This window comes from Triplophysa dalaica, chromosome 15 (assembly GCF_015846415.1).
Source record: "Triplophysa dalaica isolate WHDGS20190420 chromosome 15, ASM1584641v1, whole genome shotgun sequence".
Classification (NCBI taxonomy): domain Eukaryota; kingdom Metazoa; phylum Chordata; class Actinopteri; order Cypriniformes; family Nemacheilidae; genus Triplophysa; species Triplophysa dalaica.
The window spans coordinates 21842090-21862604 of record NC_079556.1 but is presented as its reverse complement, the minus strand read 5'-3'; the positions used below and the strand labels follow the sequence as shown (position 1 = coordinate 21862604).

Sequence of the window (20515 nt, the reverse complement as noted above, 5' to 3'; positions counted from 1 at the left end):
GCGTGTATCTTAAACTGCATACTTGTGATAAACATACATGATGTCTTAAATTCACCACGTGTTGGAGAGATCTATTTTCTATGGTTTTATGTAAACAATCCAATCTGCAAATGGGTGGAAAATGTGTTGACTTGGTTTCATTTAGAGATGAGAGTAAGGTGTATTTTTCTTATCATTTGGGCCATTAAGTTATTATTTAAATCCAGCCAGAAACATTGAAACAGCCACCCCACATTACAAAAACCTTAAGACCACCTTAGCAACTGCACACATATGGACGCGTTACGGAGACTCCGGCATTCCACACATTCTTGACCTTGAAGATACACCATATGTTTACTGAATAAAGAACCATAGATTTTAAATGAGTCTTTCCAAAACAGATATGGATCACATTAACCTTTATGTTAACAATAGATGCGAGTCATTTACCCTTAAACCCCTAAACCAACAGAAACATTGACGTTTTTTTGCGAATTACTTGAATTAATGATCATTTTACATTAACTGACCGTATATTGAGTATAAACGTCACAGCTTGTGATTTTGATTTCAGATGTATTAATGTGACCATTGTGGGGTTTTCAAAGGCCGGTCATTTTTGTTTCTTTGTCAGTTATTTATTGTTCATGTGACACATGGTTTTAAGTAGTAAAACAACATTATTCTGTGTAAAACTGAAGACTCTTTAATAATAAAAGAACAATAAAGAAAACAAAAAATGACCAACACTTTCTCATATCAGTGTGCAAACAGTTTATACAAACACTTTCCATGTCAGGTTACGTTTCCTTATAAATTATTTAAATAGCATATATGTACACATGACATTTAAAATAGATTAAAAACAAATTTAATAATAACTTATTTTATAAAGGCATCATTCATTCAATCATTCATTCATTAGGCACGCGTTTCTATAAACAACTTTCTATTCGTGTTGTATTGGGGCATAGCATCAAAAATTGTGTTTTGCATTATTCACAGATTGAATAATCTTACTGCATTACAGTAGAATAAACAGGACTGAACTATCAATGGTAAAATATATATTTTGTTATCGATGTCAATTGTACAATGGTGAGGTAATATTTGTGTTATCATCATCATCATGTATTGTTGCTCATTTTCATTAATCCGCTGAGACCGAAGAAAACTCCAGTTCCAGTTTTGTTTGTTTTGAAAGTATCTTTATCATCCAATCTCTCTCTATAATATCACAACCTTCTTTATCCTTCCGATCCTCAAATCTCTTAGCACTGTAGGTCCATCTAGCCCTGAGAAATATCAACATCAACGCCGGATGATAAAAGTCACACTTTACTTTAGTCCTGCAGGTCTCAAAGTCTCAAAGAAAAAGATCCACACATTCACAAAAAAAAACACGTCCACCCTGTGCGTCACTCCTCAACATTTCCTCTCGGGGGATGACACCCACCCGAATCAAGGAGAAGCTCCTGTTCACGAGCACTCCTTCCTTCATAGTCCACAGCAGATCTGAGGTTTCGTTCAACAAAAAAATGTACCCACCCAATCATAAGACATGAGAACCTGATATGATGTTTTGTTCTCACTGAGAGCCGAGGAGATGCGTGAGATGATTGTGTTTAGATACTGTATCTCCAGGCTCCTGTCATTCTCATTTAGAAATTTAGATGTTTTCCAGCTCCATGTATGGTTCTTGGTCCCACCACAGAAGTTTTATAAGACAGACAGATGATAATTGACAACCAGCAGATCTTCAAGGAAAACTGTTATACGTCTGTAAAAGATAAAAAAATCTTATGAGCACATTGTGTTGGACAAACATGGGTTTTTGAGAACAATAACAAAAGTGTGTTACCTCTGCATTCATATTTGAGGTCTGAGAAGTAAACCACCTCTTGAGAGAAGACAAAGAGGCCGAGTCTTCCACCCGCATACGTTTTGTCGTAGATGCTTCCTGAATCGGCCATGACTTTATTACCTTCATACATAATAACCCTAAAAGCAGACACATTGTGAGTAAATCTGTTTGTTGTTTAATGTTGACTCAATGTCGAGAAAAAACAATAAAACATCAGTGATATCTGGTAGGGGTTGGTCTATAATGATCACATTTACCTAATGAGTCCAGATTTGGGTCTATGGATCAGTTGCCATCTGTAGGCAGTGTAATCCTTCCAGCCAATGTTCTTGGGGTCATGCCACAGGGTACGCACCTGAAATCCAAGCAGAAGGTAAGCAAGATGTTCAAATTTGTTTCTAATTTATTGTCACGTATTTACAGCTTGAAAATGGTGCATACCTGTCCCTGAGTGTTTCCAGTATGCCACAAGGCATTCCTGAGATGCTCGCCCGGTCCGGTGGTTGAGTTCACAACTTTAATGGACAGTCCGGAGTAACCCTGTGCTTTGGTGGGGGTATGGGACCAATAGGTTTGTGTGATCTGTTTCCACATCACCACGTAAAACCGAGAACTGGATTGGTAGCCGAAAACAAAGCCGACGTAGTCGTCATCGCGGTCAGTGTTGATGAAGAACGTGCCACTGAAGTCAACAGCGTTGAACTCATCATAACCTGATGGACAAGCAAAACAAAGTTTAGATTCTGTGATCACAACCTTCTGTGGTTGAATTTTTTCGCTTATATCTTGGAACACTTACCAACAGCAATGCCTGGATCGCAGTTAACTGTCTGCAGAAGTTCTTTGCCCTGGTGACGGACGACCCAGTTGGGATCGATCTGCGAAGTACCAGTGGGGTCTAGAGGAACCATCTGGAACCTGCGGAAATCTGTTTCACTGATGGCATAGTTCTCTGGGCAAACGTCGTAAATGTCAAGCACATTATCTTGGTCGAAGTCGCCCTTGCAAGCGTCGCCTCGGCCATCACCTGGTCAAGTGCAAAGGAGTAAAATATTTGTGTGTGAAAGCCAAAAAACAAAAGAACAGAAATTTGTGCAAGTGCTTCTCTCTTACCATCAGAATCGAGCTGGTCTGGGTTTTTGACAAGTCGGCAATTGTCTTTGTCGTCAGGTATTCCATCGTTGTCATCGTCGTGATCGCAAGCGTCACCTTTGCCGTCTTTATCGTGGTCGACCTGGTTGGCATTGGAGATGTAGGGGCAGTTGTCCAGGTTGTTCTGATGACCGTCGTCATCGATGTCCTGGTTGCTGTCACACTTGTCACCAATGTTATCAGAGTCCGAATCAACTTGGTCAGGGTTGTGCTCCAATGGACAGTTGTCACAATGGTCACCAACTCCGTCCCAGTCACTATCTCTCTGGTCAGTGTTGTACACATATGGGCAGTTGTCCTTCTCATTCAGAATACCTGGACAATGAATTGAAATGCCATTAGTACATTCATTCAAGGGTTTCCAAGTTCTCAATGTTATCTTCAGTCCATTCTGAAAGGTTTGAGTGTCTTACCATCGCCATCAATGTCAATGGCACAAGCGTCTCCCTCCCCGTTGTTGTCTGTGTCTGTCTGTTCTGGATTACTGTCATGGGGGCAGTTATCGCATCGATCGCCAACTTGATCGTGATCGTTGTCGTACTGTCTTGGGTTAAAGACTAACGGGCAGTTGTCCTGTTTCAGAAGGAGAAGACTCAGTCAGTGATGAAACGATTGGATAAATTTAAAGAACATCTGGAGTCGTTTTGTGCCCTACAGACAGGACTTTATAAATATGCTTGTGCACCATAGCGAGCCAAACAAAATTCATGTTTGAAGTTATATGTAACTAGTGTGACGGTTTGGAACATAGCTGTGCTTGAACGCAACGTTCGGCTGAAGCTGATGACTGTTTATTTGCCCAAAAATTTCTCCCAATGTACAATCTGAATTATTTATATACAACGAAGAAATCCAGAACCGTTGGACTAAATCTATCCAAGACAGTCTGTTGTTTTGCTACTGGCAAAGTCTCTTTTTTTCAATTTTCTTTTTCAGTCACACTCTTCTCCAAACAATCTTCCAGAAGAAAATGTGTTTTCAACCTACCCCTTCATCAGAGATCCCATCATTATCATCATCAGGGTCACAAGCGTCGCCAGTTCCGTCCTTGTCATAGTCTTCTTGGCCAGAGTTGGGAAGATCAGGACAGTTGTCCTACAATATAACATATTGCAATGAAGAATTTAAAACTTCAACTACACAACATGGCATGTTTTAGGTATAGGTATACAGTGAAGAAAAAGTTTTTCTACCTTCTTGCAGTGGTAAGTTGCGTTTTCCACACAAGGGAGCTCAGTGTTCGGCCAGCCATCCAGGTCTGTGTCCTCTCCGCAGATGTGACCATTTCCAGCATAGCCTGGTTTACATTCACAGTGATACAGGATGTCGGAGAAGATGCCCAGATAGATGCAGTTAGCTTTCTTATTGCAGGTGTGTGTTCCATCCTCGCATGGGTTTCTCGGCGTGCAGACCTGGGGATGATTTGATTTAGGTTAAACTTAAGCAACGGGCAATTGGCTACTCCTACTGTACTCCCAAGAAGATGGGTCTTACCTGTTTATGGGCAATGGCCTGCTCCGTTCCCCTTCCGAATGGCTGCTTTCCGGAATAGCGTGGTGGGCAGGGCAGGCAGTTGTATCCTGGTTCCGTGTTCTCACATCGATGGACTCCATTGAGCACAAAGCAGGCATCTGGAACCTCTTTGCACTGCAGATATGACAAATAATGAAGTCCATCCAACATCTCTACTGAGAATTATTTGTTCATTGCGTAAGACACTTACCTCATCGATGTCTTGGCAGTTGACTCCATCCCCGGTGTATCCGACTGGACAATCCCCACACTTCCAGGAGCCATCGGGGAAGCTGGTGCAATTGGTGGCAGCAAAGCACGGGTTGGACAAACATCCATCTGTTGATGAGAAGCATAGAATTGACATTGTGGCTTTACATTTAGACACAGAAGTTGAGGAACAATGTACAGGTCAACATGTAGGACTTTTGAAACAGGATTTTATTGCTTACCAACAGGACATGATTGGGAATTGCACAAACGGCTTCCTTTGGAGTCTCCCAGACAGTCATTTCCACGGTATTTTGGAGCAGGGTTGTTACAGAGACGATGTCTACGCTGCAGTCCTCCACCGCATGTGACAGAACAAGAGTCCCAGAGTGACCAAGGTCCCCAACCTCCATTCACTGTTCCACAGAGATAATAGAAGAACGGGTGTTTTGACATATGCCAAGCTTGGTAATAGGATACAAAGACATGCATGTATTCAAAATACCTGGGCATGGATACATCTGGCATGGCTCGGTCTGCCGGCCTTCTCCCTGGCAGTCTCTTCCACCCATCTGAGGCGTAGGAGAGTTGCACAGGCGGATCCTTGTGATGACGCCGTCTCCACACGTTACGGAACAGGACGACCAAGGAGACCAGTGGCTCCAGCCTCCATCCTGTTTGACTGCATGAAAACCATCAGTTAGACATGTGCGAGTTGATGGGAACATGAAATGTGCAGTTGACTTGTTGACTTACAGCGTTTGTCACACTCCTGCTTGAAACAGTCTCTGGTCTGAACCGAGGTGCCGTCGCAATTACTGTTAATGCGGTCGCAAGAACGTCCGCGCTGTTGAACGCCCCTGCCGCACGTCACCGAGCAATGCGTCCATTCTGACCAGGGTGACCAGCCGTCATCTGCATCATCGTTCACTAGGGGAAGATAATAGGAGAGAAAATCGTCAAATGATGGATACTCATGCTCTCACTTTTGGGTTGACACTTGCTCTTGGTTGTAAACTAAGATTTTGAGATGTGGTTTTCGACAGACTTCTTATGTCTGTAATGGTTTATTTTAAAGGAGCTTAACTTACGTGTTCCACAGCGCGGGCAGCATTCACCATCTGGGACAGTTGCGTTGGCACAAGGCATCAGAGGGCAAGATATCTCACGGCAAACCGTGGCAGAGTTCTGGGAAATATAATCATCAAAATAACTTCAAGGTCAAGCTACACAATAAAATAAATGAAAAAAACTCTCTGCTGGCTTGGTGTTTGCCAATAAAATGACCTCTAGCTTGGGCTGGAAACCCTGTGGTGATGTAATTCTGACCATATATCGGTCGGGACCAATAAAGTCTTTTAGTGTGGTCAGCATTAGGGTGGAGAATACAAAGTGAATCAGTGGACACACATCCCCACGCCTGGGCTTAAAATGTACCATGTGTGTTGAGAAAGAAAGTGTTTTGGACCTAGAAATTTGAAAAGCTCATTTGTCCCACTAGAATACTCTCACCACATAAGATTAATTTGGCACATTTCAGTCACTTTAATATAAGTTAGTATGTCTGCAGTGCATTTGTACCTGACACGTGCAGTGTGTGCAGCTGTCCATAGTCCACTCATCCTGATCTCTGTAAACAATGCCGTTGTGCAGACAAACTCCACTGTGGATTTTAATTTGGGTCATGATTAAGTTGTTATCTGCTGTCTGGAATGAGAGGATAAAAAATGCTGTCAAGTCAAGAGGCTAATAATGTCAGGCATGCACCAACTGAAGAAACCATGACATAACAGAGTTATTCAGGCCGACTGAATTTCATTCTCACCACTTGGCGGAGTTCATTTGACAGCTGCTTCACCACCACACCGAGTCCCTTGAGCTCCTTAAACATGCTGGTCAGGTCCTCGCAGGAGAAACCACAGATGTCCTGTAAATCTGAAGAACAAAATTATTACGACTTTAAATTCACGAGTCTGTGACGAAACCCGAGACGATCATCTGAAACACATGAATATGAGTTCACCTTTAGACTTGTGTCCAGTGTAGTCTGTGCGAATGGCCGGACTGGATCCATTTACAGGTAAGGTCATGACTTCGGTGATGAAGATCGCTGCATCGACACACAAACATTGAGTGGTTTAGTCTTTTTTTTAAAAGATCAGTCGAAAGTTTGAATATACCTGTTTTAATCTAATGGCTTGTTCTTAAATGCTTGATACCAGTTGTGTAGAATATAGATAGTTTGTATGAATATTACACTTCAATGGCCGAGTTGGGGCACATAGAGAAGAAAAGCATCCAACAATCATCCAATACTCTACAAAATGTTGGATGGTTACAACCCATGGTTGGGTCAGATTTGAACATTTTTAGATTAATTTAAAGCAGCTGTTCGGTTTGTCTATATTTTACCCACCCATGGGTTGAAACAGCAGCATTGTTTTAATCATCCTACGCTGCTCCTCATGAAGTCGAGTGAGAGAATAAGTAATATACAAGTTCTAAATCCATTTCAATTGTATCACAATTTCTATTGTAAAATTTGGGAAGTTGTGGCAAGAATAAAAGAATGAGCTGGTTGTCCAACATTTGACTGCTAGTGTGTAGTGTTGTTGGTGTCATATATTGAATTCTCAAGCTTGCAAAAAACAGGAATACTCACAGCTCTCACAGCCTTTATTGCGTAAAATCGCGTCCAGCGTCGTGCCAAACACAAATCTCACGTTCTGGAGAACTCCCTGGAATCATGGGGGAAAAAATCATCCAAATCGGTTTTCAAAAAAATGTGCAACGTTTCCTACATCTACTATTACACAGGGGAGGCAATGAATCTAAATTAAAACCATTCGTGCGCATTCGGTGAGTCTTTACGCGCTCCCAAACGGAACATATACGATACGTAAAACCCAGATAAAGCTCTAATCTCCAACTCTATGACACATAAAACCCGACATCAAGTTTCTCACCATAAATCGATCAGTTTTGGCCGCTCCATTCCCGATCCTCAGGTTGGAGATGTCCGCGACCTCCTGAGTCAGAATCTGTTGTATCGGAACATCCAGCTCTTGGATGTTGATCTCCTCGCAGCCCACGTGAACCTGAGCTCGGTCCTCTTGAACAAACAACGTGATGTTCTTCCAGTGTCCGTTTGCCACATCGACATCTTCAATCGACACCACCTGCTGTCCGCTCGCGCTTGCGTACACCACATCTAAAGTGTTGGCTTTTCCATTAGAGATGATTTCAAAGAGTGATCCGGAACCGTCCGTCCTCTTCACTGAGATCAGAGTTCCCCTGGTGCGCTTGGCTTGCTTGAGGTTAGCGCTGAAGATGAAGCCTCGCTCCGTCTGGATGGAGAACAGCAGGTCCCTGAAGGAGAGCTCGGGCACTGAGGGAATCAGGTTCGGATTTAGGATCTTGTACGCAGGGCTGTTTGCGTCGGGTCCTTTTACTAAACTCACTCCGTGATGCTTCTTATGGACATTGGCGAGCTCGAACAGATCATAAACCGTGTTATCATCCACCATTTCTGTACATATAAAGAGGGAACAAAGAAAGATGCATCTGTGAGTTCTGGGAATAGAAAAGTGAGATGCGCCAAAACAAACAGCAGCATCATTTACAAGAAACTTTACTATATTGTACTAAGTTAAATACATTAAAATGAATTAAAAATGAATGAAAAGGTTTTTCTCACCAGCCTGTCTGCTGCAGTCTGAACTCCATAACACGACACATAAAAGTAGGGCTCTAAAAGACATCATTTACCCTACAACACACACACGCCATATGTTTTAATACGATTTTCCTTTTTCATATTTTTTATTCTCTGTAATATCTGGCTCAGTTTTTTCTGTAAAGCTGCTTTCAATGAAAACTTGTGTACATTAATACATCTGAAATAAAATGTACACGTACACACACACACACACACACAACTCAGCTAAAATGACCCAAAAAGATGTTACAGAACACTCACCTCAAGAGAGAAAGAAAACACAAAACTATTCTTCCCTGTGCGTGCGCTTTCTTCTGTTGTGCGCTCACGAGAGTCAAACTCTTTTTATGCGCTTTCACGCATTCTTCAGCTGCGCTCTCGACCAATCAGCGCTCAGCATACTCTCAGATCCAACATCACAAAATGAGCACATTCCACTAATTCACTCACAAACACGTTGGGTTTGAAAAAAGATTTATGAGCAGTATTTCTCATTGGGACCGAAAATGTGCCCACAAGATAAAGAATACGAATAACCATTATTTTAATAGTTACTGGTATTTTCTTGAAAAACGATATTAAAATAAAAAATATAAAGACGAGATGTCATAACTAAAATAAACTATTGCAATTACAAAAATTACAATGATTGAAAATCAGTTGATTGATGATTTATTGTGCTGATTACATTATTAAATATTGATATAATATATACATTAAAAACCTTGCAGTAAGCAGAAACCTTTTTCAAGACTATCAGGGTACCAAAATAAATGATATGAAATGAATAAAAATGGTGTTTCTTTATTAAAATCATTTTAAAATAAGGAAAATGTAAAAGAGAAAAAGGACCCATATTGATATCTGTATTTCCGATCATCCATCAGGATCTTGTTTTGAACGAATTCTTGTCTGATCTCATTCGGTCTGGTTTATAATAGAAATTCCAGAATGGCATTCCGAGAGGAGCTTCTAGATTTCTTAGATGTTTTGATACAATGTGTTTATAAATACAATTTATTCCAATCAGATATCATTATACAATCAGAAGGCATTTCAGTAATGACACAGTTTGAACCTGGCTTTACGTTCAGTTTGAAAGGTTTGGTGGCTTTAAGAGTTATTAATGGAAGTGTGTGTGTGTGTTCGTGTGAACACACAGGAAAGTAATCAGATGTTATAGTGATGTGATCACTGCGTATAAAACTTGCCGCGAGAGGCGCGGGCACGCTGACGTGTGGAGGCGGCTCTAACACAACAGCTCAATGTTTCCATCCCATTCTCTCCTGATACACAGAGACCTCGATGGAAAACCTCTGTTTAATATCAGCTCACCTTTAACACAAACATCCGAATCATCTCTTGCCAATGAGTCCAGATGATAAAACATGTAGTGGTACGAATGTTTTGAAATTACAAATGCTCAAAATATTTTGATATATAAACAACAGCATCTCAAAACATATTTATGAGTTAGACTGCTCCTAAAGGAGTTCACCGCAGAAATTAAATTCTGTCATCATTCATTTATTCTTCCTCCTGTGGTTGTAAACCTGTTAGTGACTCTTTCTTCAGTATTTCGAGAAATGTTTCAGTGGTTTTGTGTTCATAGAATGAAAGTCAATGGGGTTTAGAGTTATTTGGTTACAAGATTCTTAAAAATATCTTTTTGTGTGTTTGCAGAAGACAGAAAGTCATACAGGTTTGGAAAGACATGAGGATGAAGAGTAGGCCTAAATCACCATTTCAGTCCCTAAAAAAAGCTGAATGTCATCAAAGCGTAAAAAGTGGCATTCAAAGAAAGTTGCACATTTTAACAAAACATTTGTGAATGAGCAAACTAAGATTAATCATAGATTGAAATATTGCTTCTGATTGTTTTATCATGGCTCTGTAAGGGGCGATTCACATTTCGCATCTTTGGCGCTCGCAAGTTTGTTATTTTCGCGAATAAGCGATTTGCGCTTGTAAATTACATACAAAGTCAATGCAAAGACAGACAAGAACTGGCGACAGGCGGCGCGAATGACGCGAATCAGGCGGCGCGATTACCGCGATCTCGTCAATCTCGTCTCCCGCGTAGGTTGAAAATATTTGTCAGTGCGCGACACTCTCGCGAAAATTACGAAGTTTAAGAGTTTGTTCACGTTTGCTGTGAAACCCGCAAAATGCGTATTTCAACTTTTCAGAGGGCAGCGTGCGCATCGCGGGTCATGTGACAAAGAAAATGACGTGACTCGCGTTATCCGTGTGCGGTTTTAGACGTGATGATTCGCCCCAAAGCACTTGATTTTAGTTGAACACATTTTTCTTTCCCATTCCGTATCCGCCTTGTGAACTCTGTGTTAAAATGTATACCTTCAGTAAAAATCACCTGTCAAATCATGTTTGCCTCGTTGGACCCAGGACGCACTGAGCAGCGTTCTGGTGTGAAATCTAAATATGACTTAAATAGGTCAGAGGAATTCTCAATACATGTTTGTTCAGGTGAAGCTGCATGTGGAACTTACCGTTGGGCTGTGAACATGAAACAAACACGAAACTCAAAAACAACACAAAACCATGAGTGATGTATGATTTTGCGTGGTTGCTACGGAGACAAGCATCATCTGATGTGCCCTGCTCCGATCGTTTAGTCATCTCACTTCCGACCAACTAAAACCCAATTTGATCCGTCGCTGAACAGCTGACTTCTCTGAATGGCACCTAGCAACAACATTGTGTCAGCAACACTTAAACACACAGTTAGCGCTCTTAACGTTTACCTGCTTGGTTAGCATCTCATCTGTCAACCTGCATTTACAGACTTGCGTCACTGAAGAACACAATAAAGAAGATCTTTCGAAACTCTTGTCACACCTCTCAGTGTGAACATGAGACATGATCAATTGCTTCCCCTCTGGGCCTGAAACTTTCCAATAACTGATGAGTAAGAGCTTATGCACGGAGCTCTGTTTGGATGTGATCCCGTTTCTGCCCCGGGCATCATTTTCATGCTCAAACAAAGGCACAAATTCAGATTCTCAAGAACTTTCTCCGGAAACATTTTATACAAAGAACTGAAATCTTTCCAAAATCAACGTCCCTATGATGAAGTGAGGTATATAGGAGGCAATTCTGTTGGACCTTCAGGTATTCCCAAACTAAATAAATAGAGTTTGCATTTGAATTGGCTTTTAAGAGACAATCTAAACACTTCACATCATCTTTTGCAACTGCTTTTATTTGTCCAGAAATCATCTCATGAGGAAGAATTTTATCCTTCACAGACGGCCCATAGTTTAAGTGTGCCATACGTGTCTTCTCAACAGAAAAGAAATTATGCTTTCAGTCTAGTCTATGTGCAAAACTTGTGCACTGATATTAATATACTACTTACTTAATAAAAAATATAATTGAACTTTACTCAAGTATACTTCATAAAATGAACTTGAGGTATACACTCTTAAAAATAAAAGAATGTGTTTCTTTCTGTCTTACAAAAAGGTTCTTTTTGGTGAAAAAGGGTTCATGATAAAAAAAATGTCGGAAAGAGACGGTTCTTTGACTAAATAGTTCTTTGTTCCAAAAATGGATCTTCGATGGCATTGCAACCTTCCGAGGGTGTGTTTTATAAGGGGAGAGATGTCTTCAACAAACAACTGAAATACATTAAAAGTTAGCCGCTCTTTTTGAATAACTGAACAAATTGATGTGTAACTTGGAAACTTTATGAAAGAGATGCTGCCGGTGATGACGTGATGCTGTCGGTGGTGACGTGATGCTTCGCTCACTCTCAAAAGAACGTTTCTGGGAGTTTGGGGTTTTTATTTTCTTGGTTAAAGAAGAGAGAGAAAGAGCACATGGTTGACCTTAAATACCTCCGGAGCTGCTCATATATGTTGAACTTCCAGGAAGGGGACATGAAGATGATGCTCGGAGACAGAAGGTTTACGCTGCGTTTCAAACAGCATTGAGTGATGGAGACCGGAGATCAGATGAGTTCAGCTGTCTGAGAAATAAAAGCTTTCTGAAAGTCCACAGCAGCATGTGAGAGATTGATGATAATGGAGCTGATGTCAGTGTCTGATAATGTTGGATCTGATTCTCTCCGAGGCCTCGCTTCCACCTGGAGTTTACACAGAAAGTTGTTAATATTACAAACACATCTTCATTCTCAACGTTTTCTCGAAGCCCACCCCTAAACACAAACAATGTGACAATTTGATATTAAACCGGATTTGTTTAATAAAATGACAATTTTTTTCTGCTGTGCTGGAGTCCAGTCATTGCTTGTTTAAATGTGGCATGAGATGATTCTTGAACTGTTGAATAATAAAATCCCAATCAAATGAACACGTTCAGCGATAACTTTCACATTTCCTTAAAGTTCTCATGTTGAATTTTCATTTATGGTCAGTGATGAGAATGAGAGGAGGAAAAACTCGCCATGACATTCAACAGGAAACATCTGTGAGACTTACATTACTGACAGCACGCTGTTTGACAAATTCATGCTGCTGGATAAAATAAAAAAGGCGCTATTGTATAAAAATAGAGAAATGAATGAAAATGAACTGTGAGACTGAGGCCACAGGTCATGCAGATTGCTTACAGTCTTCTAGATCTATAAAGGGCTTTTTCAGACATCTGACTCCTATAATGGCTCACAATGGGGAGAGACAAGATAACTCAACTCAACTCAACTCAACTTTATTTATATAGCGCTTTTTACAATTTTCATTGTTACAAAGCAGCTGTACATGAGACACATTTAATACAAGTATGAATTCTAAAGCAGCCCCCCCGGCCAGGCAGATAGTGCAAAACAATATGCAAACGGTGGTGAGGAACCCAAAACTCCCATCGAGAAAAAAAACCTCAGGGGAACCCAGGCCCAACCAGGGGATTCCAGTTCCCCTCTGGCAAAAGCTGCTGCCTCTGCACAAGCTCATCAGTGCTTGCACAACAAGGCTTAATAAAAATATAAAAATTAAAGATTATCATTAACAATCTAATAGCATTTGAAATGTTGTAGAAAAAAACAAAGTTGTCGCGTCCTTTATCCAGCTCTATCCTCTTAGCACTTGTCAGGTCACCGCTTCCCATTCTCAGCTCTGCCATCAGGTCTGGGCATGAACTGCATCCTGCGGTAACCTTGGAACAAAGAGACAAGACTGGCTGAGAGTAGAGTACTGTTCTGCACTCTTTGATGCAACAAGTACATCATTTGTTGTTGGATGTGTTCCTGGTTCCGGTTGATCTAAATAATGCAGCCTAAATCCTCTGAGGATTAATATTATGGAGGTGTAGTGTATGCAAGATTAAAAAGATGAGTCTTTAGTCTAGATTTAAACTGACAGAGTGTGTCTGCCTCCCGGACCGTGCAGGGAAGAATATTCCAAAGTTTAGGTGCTAGATAAGAAAAGGATCTACCACCTGCACTTGATTTTGAAATTCTAGGTATTACCAACTGACAGGACCCCTTAGAGCGTAATGTACGTGGTGGTCTGTAATACAATAGAAGTTCATTCAAATACTGCGGCGCTAGACCATGTAGGGCTTTATAGGTAATAAGCAAGATCTTAAAGTTAATGCGATGCTTTATAGGTAACCAGTGCAAGGTTGACAGAACCGGGGTTATATGCTCATACTTTTTTGTACGTGTAAGAACTCGAGCTGCCGCGTTTTGAACCAGTTGCAGTTTTTGTAATAGGCCCGCAGGGCAACCACCTAGAAGTGCATTACAGTAATCTAGTCTTGATGTCATGAATGCATGAATTAATTTCTCTGCATCTGACAGTGACAGCATATGACGTAATTTAGATATATTCTTAAGATGGAAAAATGCAATTTTACAGGTGTTTGCGACATGGCTTTCAAATGAGAGAGTACTGTCAAATACAACGCCAAGATTCTTAGCTGATGACGAGGATTTTATGGAGCATCCGTCAATCGTTAAGCAGTATTCTTGGTTGTTACGCATAGCAGTTTTCGGTCCAGTAAGTAACAATTCTGTTTTGTCCGAGTTTAGTAGTAAAAAATTGTTACTCATCCACATTTTTAAGTCAACTATGCAATCCTTTATTCGATGAAACTGCTGGGTTTCATGAGGCATCGAGGAAATATAAAGTTGAGTATCATCAGCATAACAGTGAAAGATAATTCCGTGTCGCTTTATTATATCTCCTAGAGGTAGCATGTATAATGCGAAGAGCAGGGGTCCCAAGACTGAGCCCTGTGGTACACCGTACTGGACTTGTGATTTGCGGGACACCTCATTGTTTATTGCTACAAATTGAAAACGGTCGGATAAATAAGACTTAAACCATTTCAATGCTATTCCGTTAATGCCGACGTAATTTTCGAGTCTATGTAGAAGTATGCTGTGGTCAATGGTGTCAAATGCAGCACTGAGGTCTAGCAGCACCAATAACGAAATACAGCCACGGTCAGACGCTAAAAGCAGATCATTTGTAACTCTGATCAAAGCAGTCTCTGTACTGTGACATGCTCGAAATCCAGACTGGAATTCATCATTAATGTCATTCCTTTGGAGGAAGGAGCATAATTGGGTTGAAACTACTTTTTCCAGAACTTTAGATATAAAAGGTAAATTCGATATAGGCCTGTAATTCCCTAGTTCTTTAGGGTCGAGTTTGGGTTTTTTTAAAAGAGGCCTTATAACAGCCACCTTAAATGCTTTAGGCACATGTCCTAATGTCAGAGATGAGTTAATAATACTAAGAAGAGGATCTATAATTTCGGGGAGCATTTCTTTCAGTAGTTTTGTAGGTATAGGGTCTAGCATGCATGTTGATGATTTAGATGATTTAATGATTTTAGACAGTTCATCGTGATCTACTGTAGAAAATAATTGCAATTTCTCCTTAGGGGTGCTGTAGTTAGTTTGTTCAGCGGATTTCACTACAGGTTGCATTGTTATAATTTTTTCTCTTATATCTTGGATTTTACTTGTGAAGTAGTTCATAAATTCATCACTGTTATGCTGATAATCAGAATCTGACGTCGATGACGACTTATTTTTTGTTAATTTAGCCACGGTGTTAAATAAGAACCTAGGGTTGTGATGGTTTTCCTCTATTAGTGTTGAAAAGTAGGCGGATCTAGACGTTTTTATTGCATTCCTGTAATTTCGAGTACTATCCTTCCATGCTATACGAAATACCTCTAGATTCGTTTTCTTAAAGTTGCGCTCCATTTTACGGGATGCTTTTTTTAGAGTCTGAGTGTGTTCATTATACCACGGTGTTGGGCTGCTATTTTTAATTTTCTTTAAACGCAGAGGAGCAACTGTGTCTAATATTTCCGAGAAAGTAGAGTTAAAATTTTCAATAGTAGTGTCAAAATCGTCAACGTTATTACTCATGCTGGATATTTTAGACAATTCAGGCAGATTATCGAGAAACGCATCTTTGGTAGTTGAAGTAATCGTTCTACCATATTTGTAACAAGGAGTTTGATTTGCAGCCGTAGGCCATTGAAGCAAACATAATATCAGATAATGATCCGAAATATCTTCACTCTGCTGAACGATTTTAACATCGTCCACATTTATACCATAAGAAAGTATTAAATCTAAAGTATGATTACGAAGGTGAGTGGGTCCTGACACATGTTGACTACCAACACCAAAAGTCACTTAGATCTGGTATGATGAAACATCCCAAGGAAACAAAGAACATCCACAGAACCGACACACACACACAGGGTGAACATCCACAGAACCGAGACACACAGGGTGAACATCCACAGAACCGAGGCACACAGGGTGTACATCCACAGAACCGACACACACACACACACACACAGGGTGAACATCCACAGAACCGACACACACACACACACACAGGGTGAACATCCACAGAACCGACGCAGACAGGGTGAACATCCACAGAACCGACGCAGACAGGGTGAACATCCACAGAACCGACGCAGACAGGGTGAACATCCACAGAACCGACGCAGACAGGGTGAACATCCACAGAACCGACGCAGACAGGGTGAACATCCACAGAACCGACGCAGACAGGGTGAACATCCACAGAACCGACACACACAGGGTGAACATCCACAGAACCGACACACACACACACACACACACACACACACACAGGGTGAACATCCACAGAACCGACGCAGACAGGGTGAACATCCACAGAACCGACGCACACAGGGTGAACATCCACAGAACCGACGCACACAGGGTGAACATCCACAGAACCGACACACACACACACACACACACAGGGTGAACATCCACAGAACCGAAACACAGAGTGAACATCCACAGAACCGATACACAACCACACACAGGGTGAACATCCACAGGACCGACACACAGAGTGAACATCCACAGAACCGAGGCACACAGGGTGAACATCCACAGAACCGACACACACACACACACACAGGGTGAACATCCACAGAACCGAGGCACACAGGGTGAACATCCACAGAACCGACACACACACACACAGGGTGAACATCCACACACACACACAGGGTGAACATCCACAGAACCGACACACACACACACAGGGTGAACATCCACAGAACCGACACACAGGGTGAACATCCACAGAACCGACGCAGACAGGGTGAACATCCACAGAACCGACGCACACACACACACAGGGTGAACATCCACAGAACCGACACACAGGGTGAACATCCACAGAACCGACGCAGACAGGGTGAACATCCACAGAACCGACGCACACAGGGTGAACATCCACAGAACCGACGCAGACAGGGTGAACATCCACAGAACCGACACACACACAGGGTGAACATCCACAGAACCGACACACACACAGGGTGAACATTCACAGGAACAGAAGTAAGTGCCGTAACAGTAAGTGTCTCAAGGGTTATGAAACAACCATAATACAACAAGTCCTGACAATAAACAGAACAAAAGGAATATAAAGGGTCCAGGGAATGAAGATCAGGTGCGGGTGCAATCATCAGTCTCAGGTGCAGGTGTTATCAAAGATGGTGACAAACTGATGCAAAGGATTATGGGGAGTGTAGTCCGTGACTGTTAAAGGTGCGGTGAATAAGAGTCCATGGAGTGAAAACACAGGGAAAGCTGGCAGGGGAACACAAAGGGGCAGACAGGACCGTTACACCTCCAGACTTCTCCCTTCCTTATGTGGATGAAAAGAAACAGAACTTGTGATAAATAGGATGATGGAGATAAACCCAAAGGAACAGTGATTGACAGCATGATGGATTTATGAACTTCAACTAAAACAGATGTCCTCGTAGATAAATGATGAGACAATGTAAAGACATTCTTTTTTCATTCAAATCGGCATTATTTATTTATTAGATATTTTTATGATGACTAACACATTTACATGTTTTTGAAATAAATACCATTTAATTACAGTTAAATTAGAATGGTCTTAAAGCTGCTTTGAAACAATGCACATTGTAATAAGCGCTATGTAAATAAAATATAATTTTCTGAAAGTGGCATACTTTTCATGTTATTCTTGTTAATGTTTCTATAATTTACAATATAAAAAATCAGTTTTTTATGGGCAGCTTGGGAAGCAAAAAATACAGTAAAATCGTTTTTTACCATGTGTCAAAAAGATGTGAAAACACTGTAAAATTACAGGTTTCTACTTTATACTTGAAAAGTTTGTATTAAAAAATGTGGGTGAAATTCTGTTAAATTACAGTTTTGTTTTACATCATACATAAAAAAATCTGTCAAAAAAACAGTAAAATTCTACAAAATGACTTTTGATTTTTCACAGTGTAAATTCACAGTACATTTGTGGGTTAAATTGTTAAGTATATGGTTTATGATTCACATCCATCACATCTGTTTGATGTTTCTTTGGTATACAACGTCCAACGAATGATTTAAAATTGTCAGTGTTCAAACTTGGCTTCTCTCACATTAAAATGTACGTCAGTTTTAATCCAATAAAACTGTGATGAAAAGATTGCTTGGAACCTTTAACTTCTACACAGAATGTTCTGATTTATTGGATTTCTGGGTCAAAAGCACAGACACGTTCAATTTTATTTACACTGGATTCTGTCCAATTCTCAGCCGCAAGAGTCTCTATATCGACATTTACAGTCATGCATTTGGCAGATATGTATAGTGCATTCAGTCTATACATTATATCAGTAGGCTATATGTGTTCACTGCGAATCAAAGCCACGATGACCTTTGACCTGGAGTGGTGTTATGAAGAGTGCAGGTTCAGTTTAGTTCTTCTGGAAAGCTTTGGATGAGCTCAGAGTTAAGCGACGTGTCTTTTCTTGCACGAGTGCTTCAGGGGAAATTCTCTCTAATATTTTGGCGAGCTGTTAATGCGAACGTATTTTTGTAAATAGCCAGTGATGATGAAGAACGTACTCAGATTAAACAGAAACGGTGCTTGATGGAAAGAGCTGAAGAGTAAACATAATAAAACACCAAACTGCAGTGTGTCTTACCTCTGTGTGCTGCGGTTGTCTCGGTTGATCCGTGTTATTATTATGGCACGATTGCATCAAACATTGACAGAAATCATTTTTCAGTAAGGCTAGACGACCAATGAACTGTAAAACAAATCTGGACAATAATACACCACAGATGTCTCTGAAATACAATGTTTAAAATCAACGATTGTCTCTCTGATTGAATACGTGGATGTGATGCTCTGCATGAATATGTGACTTTAGGCAAAATGGGTAAAAATGACCAATGGTTTCTGATTCACGTCTGTCGTGACGCAGCTGATCACAGACCTGCGGCATTTCCAGGCACACATTTCAAAACTGTACAGAAATGCATGATGCATCGCTGACTGCAGTTTCTAGATGTCATTTCGCAGTCTCCAGACTCATTCGCTCATCAAAGCTACAAAACATACCTTTTTGGGGGTCAAAATATCTGCAATTAAGTTTTTTTAAGATAATTTTTCGACCAAATGCATTAGAAACGGTCTCCTTGATAAGCGCTTAATAATGATTTATAAGTTAAGCGATTTTGCAAGTGTTTGACCACAGAAAGTACGCAAAGCAACCTGCAATTGTATGTTTCAAACAGAGGTGGCGATATAGAGGCAAACATTATCGATTGAAGGTTTGTTCATTGAACGTTCTGAAATATTTACCCAATTCGTAAGTTCCTGTTATCGCCTATAAACTAAAAACCACGAGACATCTGGTCACTCATATTAGCTAATATTTTAATTCAGAATCCCTTTCCACTTTCTTGATTTCTTGTCGTAATATCTGTTACTTCAGATCAGTTAATGTCTATAACACTTCACAAACGAAATAAATAGAGTACTTTTTTGCAATTGCTTTTTAACAACATATTGTTGAGATTTGGATGGGTGATCGCTTATCAACCTCCATTCAGTCTGTGTCCCACATGTACGTTTTGTCTGGAGGGGAAAAGACATAATTTAGTTTTATAGTTTTGGCTCGTGACCTGAACAGTGGAATAAAATTCACGACTCGAGTGTCTTGTTAAAAATAAAGGATTGCTGGAAACACACAAAACTCCATCCAACATACATCAACTTTGCTGGAACACGAGGCGACGTATGGAATGTTCCAAATTTAACTATTTCTTGACACATCTTAGGATAGCCACCCAACACCTGGTGTATTTTTAACTCAACTCTCTGTGATCATTCAGTTACGGTAAAGCTGGGCTGTATGTGCGTGTCGAGCCCAAGGGAGTCGTAGATCAGACACTCGCCGCGGACTCTTCGTTTACGTGATGAACCGTTAGGAATGTCCTCAAACGCGCAGCGCGTCAAACCACGTCATTTTCCAAACGTCGAACAGCCCGTGCATCTGTTTGACAGACGCTGCGCACGTCTAACTCAAAGCCGTCTGCTGGAAACTATGCTTAGTTACCAAACATAACCCGTTACAGATAAATCTGATGTCTGGTCAAGCTGTGGCCTGTTTATAATTTATCAAATAGAAAGTCTCAAATCTTCGCACAGAGCTCATTTGCATGTCATTTCTATAAACGTTTTTGCACTAACAATTTTAATAGAAATCGCTGCCGTTTACGCACATGATGAAGGCCACATGACCACACT

The 20515-nt window shown here is 40.8% G+C and overlaps 1 protein-coding gene across 1 annotated transcript; it reads right to left on the bottom strand.

Annotated features, from left to right (window-relative positions):
• Positions 1 to 672: 672 nt before the first annotated feature.
• On the bottom strand, positions 673 to 8780 carry LOC130436698 (thrombospondin-1-like). The gene is made up of 22 exons (XM_056767604.1): positions 8700 to 8780; positions 8418 to 8489; positions 7687 to 8249; positions 7383 to 7458; positions 6744 to 6830; positions 6546 to 6655; positions 6302 to 6427; positions 5812 to 5908; positions 5477 to 5650; positions 5226 to 5402; positions 4963 to 5136; positions 4722 to 4849; positions 4493 to 4645; positions 4192 to 4410; positions 3986 to 4093; positions 3412 to 3571; positions 2960 to 3313; positions 2646 to 2873; positions 2288 to 2559; positions 2104 to 2201; positions 1844 to 1983; positions 673 to 1762 (listed from the first exon to the last, which is right to left on the bottom strand). The coding sequence occupies exons 2-22, from the start codon at positions 8482 to 8484 to the stop codon at positions 1755 to 1757; spliced, it is 3519 nt and encodes a 1172-aa protein (XP_056623582.1). The 5' UTR covers positions 8485 to 8489; positions 8700 to 8780; the 3' UTR covers positions 673 to 1754.
• Positions 8781 to 20515: the final 11735 nt, after the last annotated feature.

Bases quoted from the DNA above. Each gene is read 5' to 3' on its own strand.
- LOC130436698 (XM_056767604.1), bottom strand. From the start codon at position 8,484: ATGATGTCTTTTAGAGCCCTACTTTTATGTGTCGTGTTATGGAGTTCA. The intron at 6,428-6,545 runs GTGAGAATGAAA...CTCTCATTCCAG, and splicing joins CAAATGAACTCCGCCAAGTG to ACAGCAGATAACAACTTAAT. The intron at 5,137-5,225 runs GTATTTTGAATA...TCTGTGGAACAG, and splicing joins CCAGATGTATCCATGCCCAG to TGAATGGAGGTTGGGGACCT.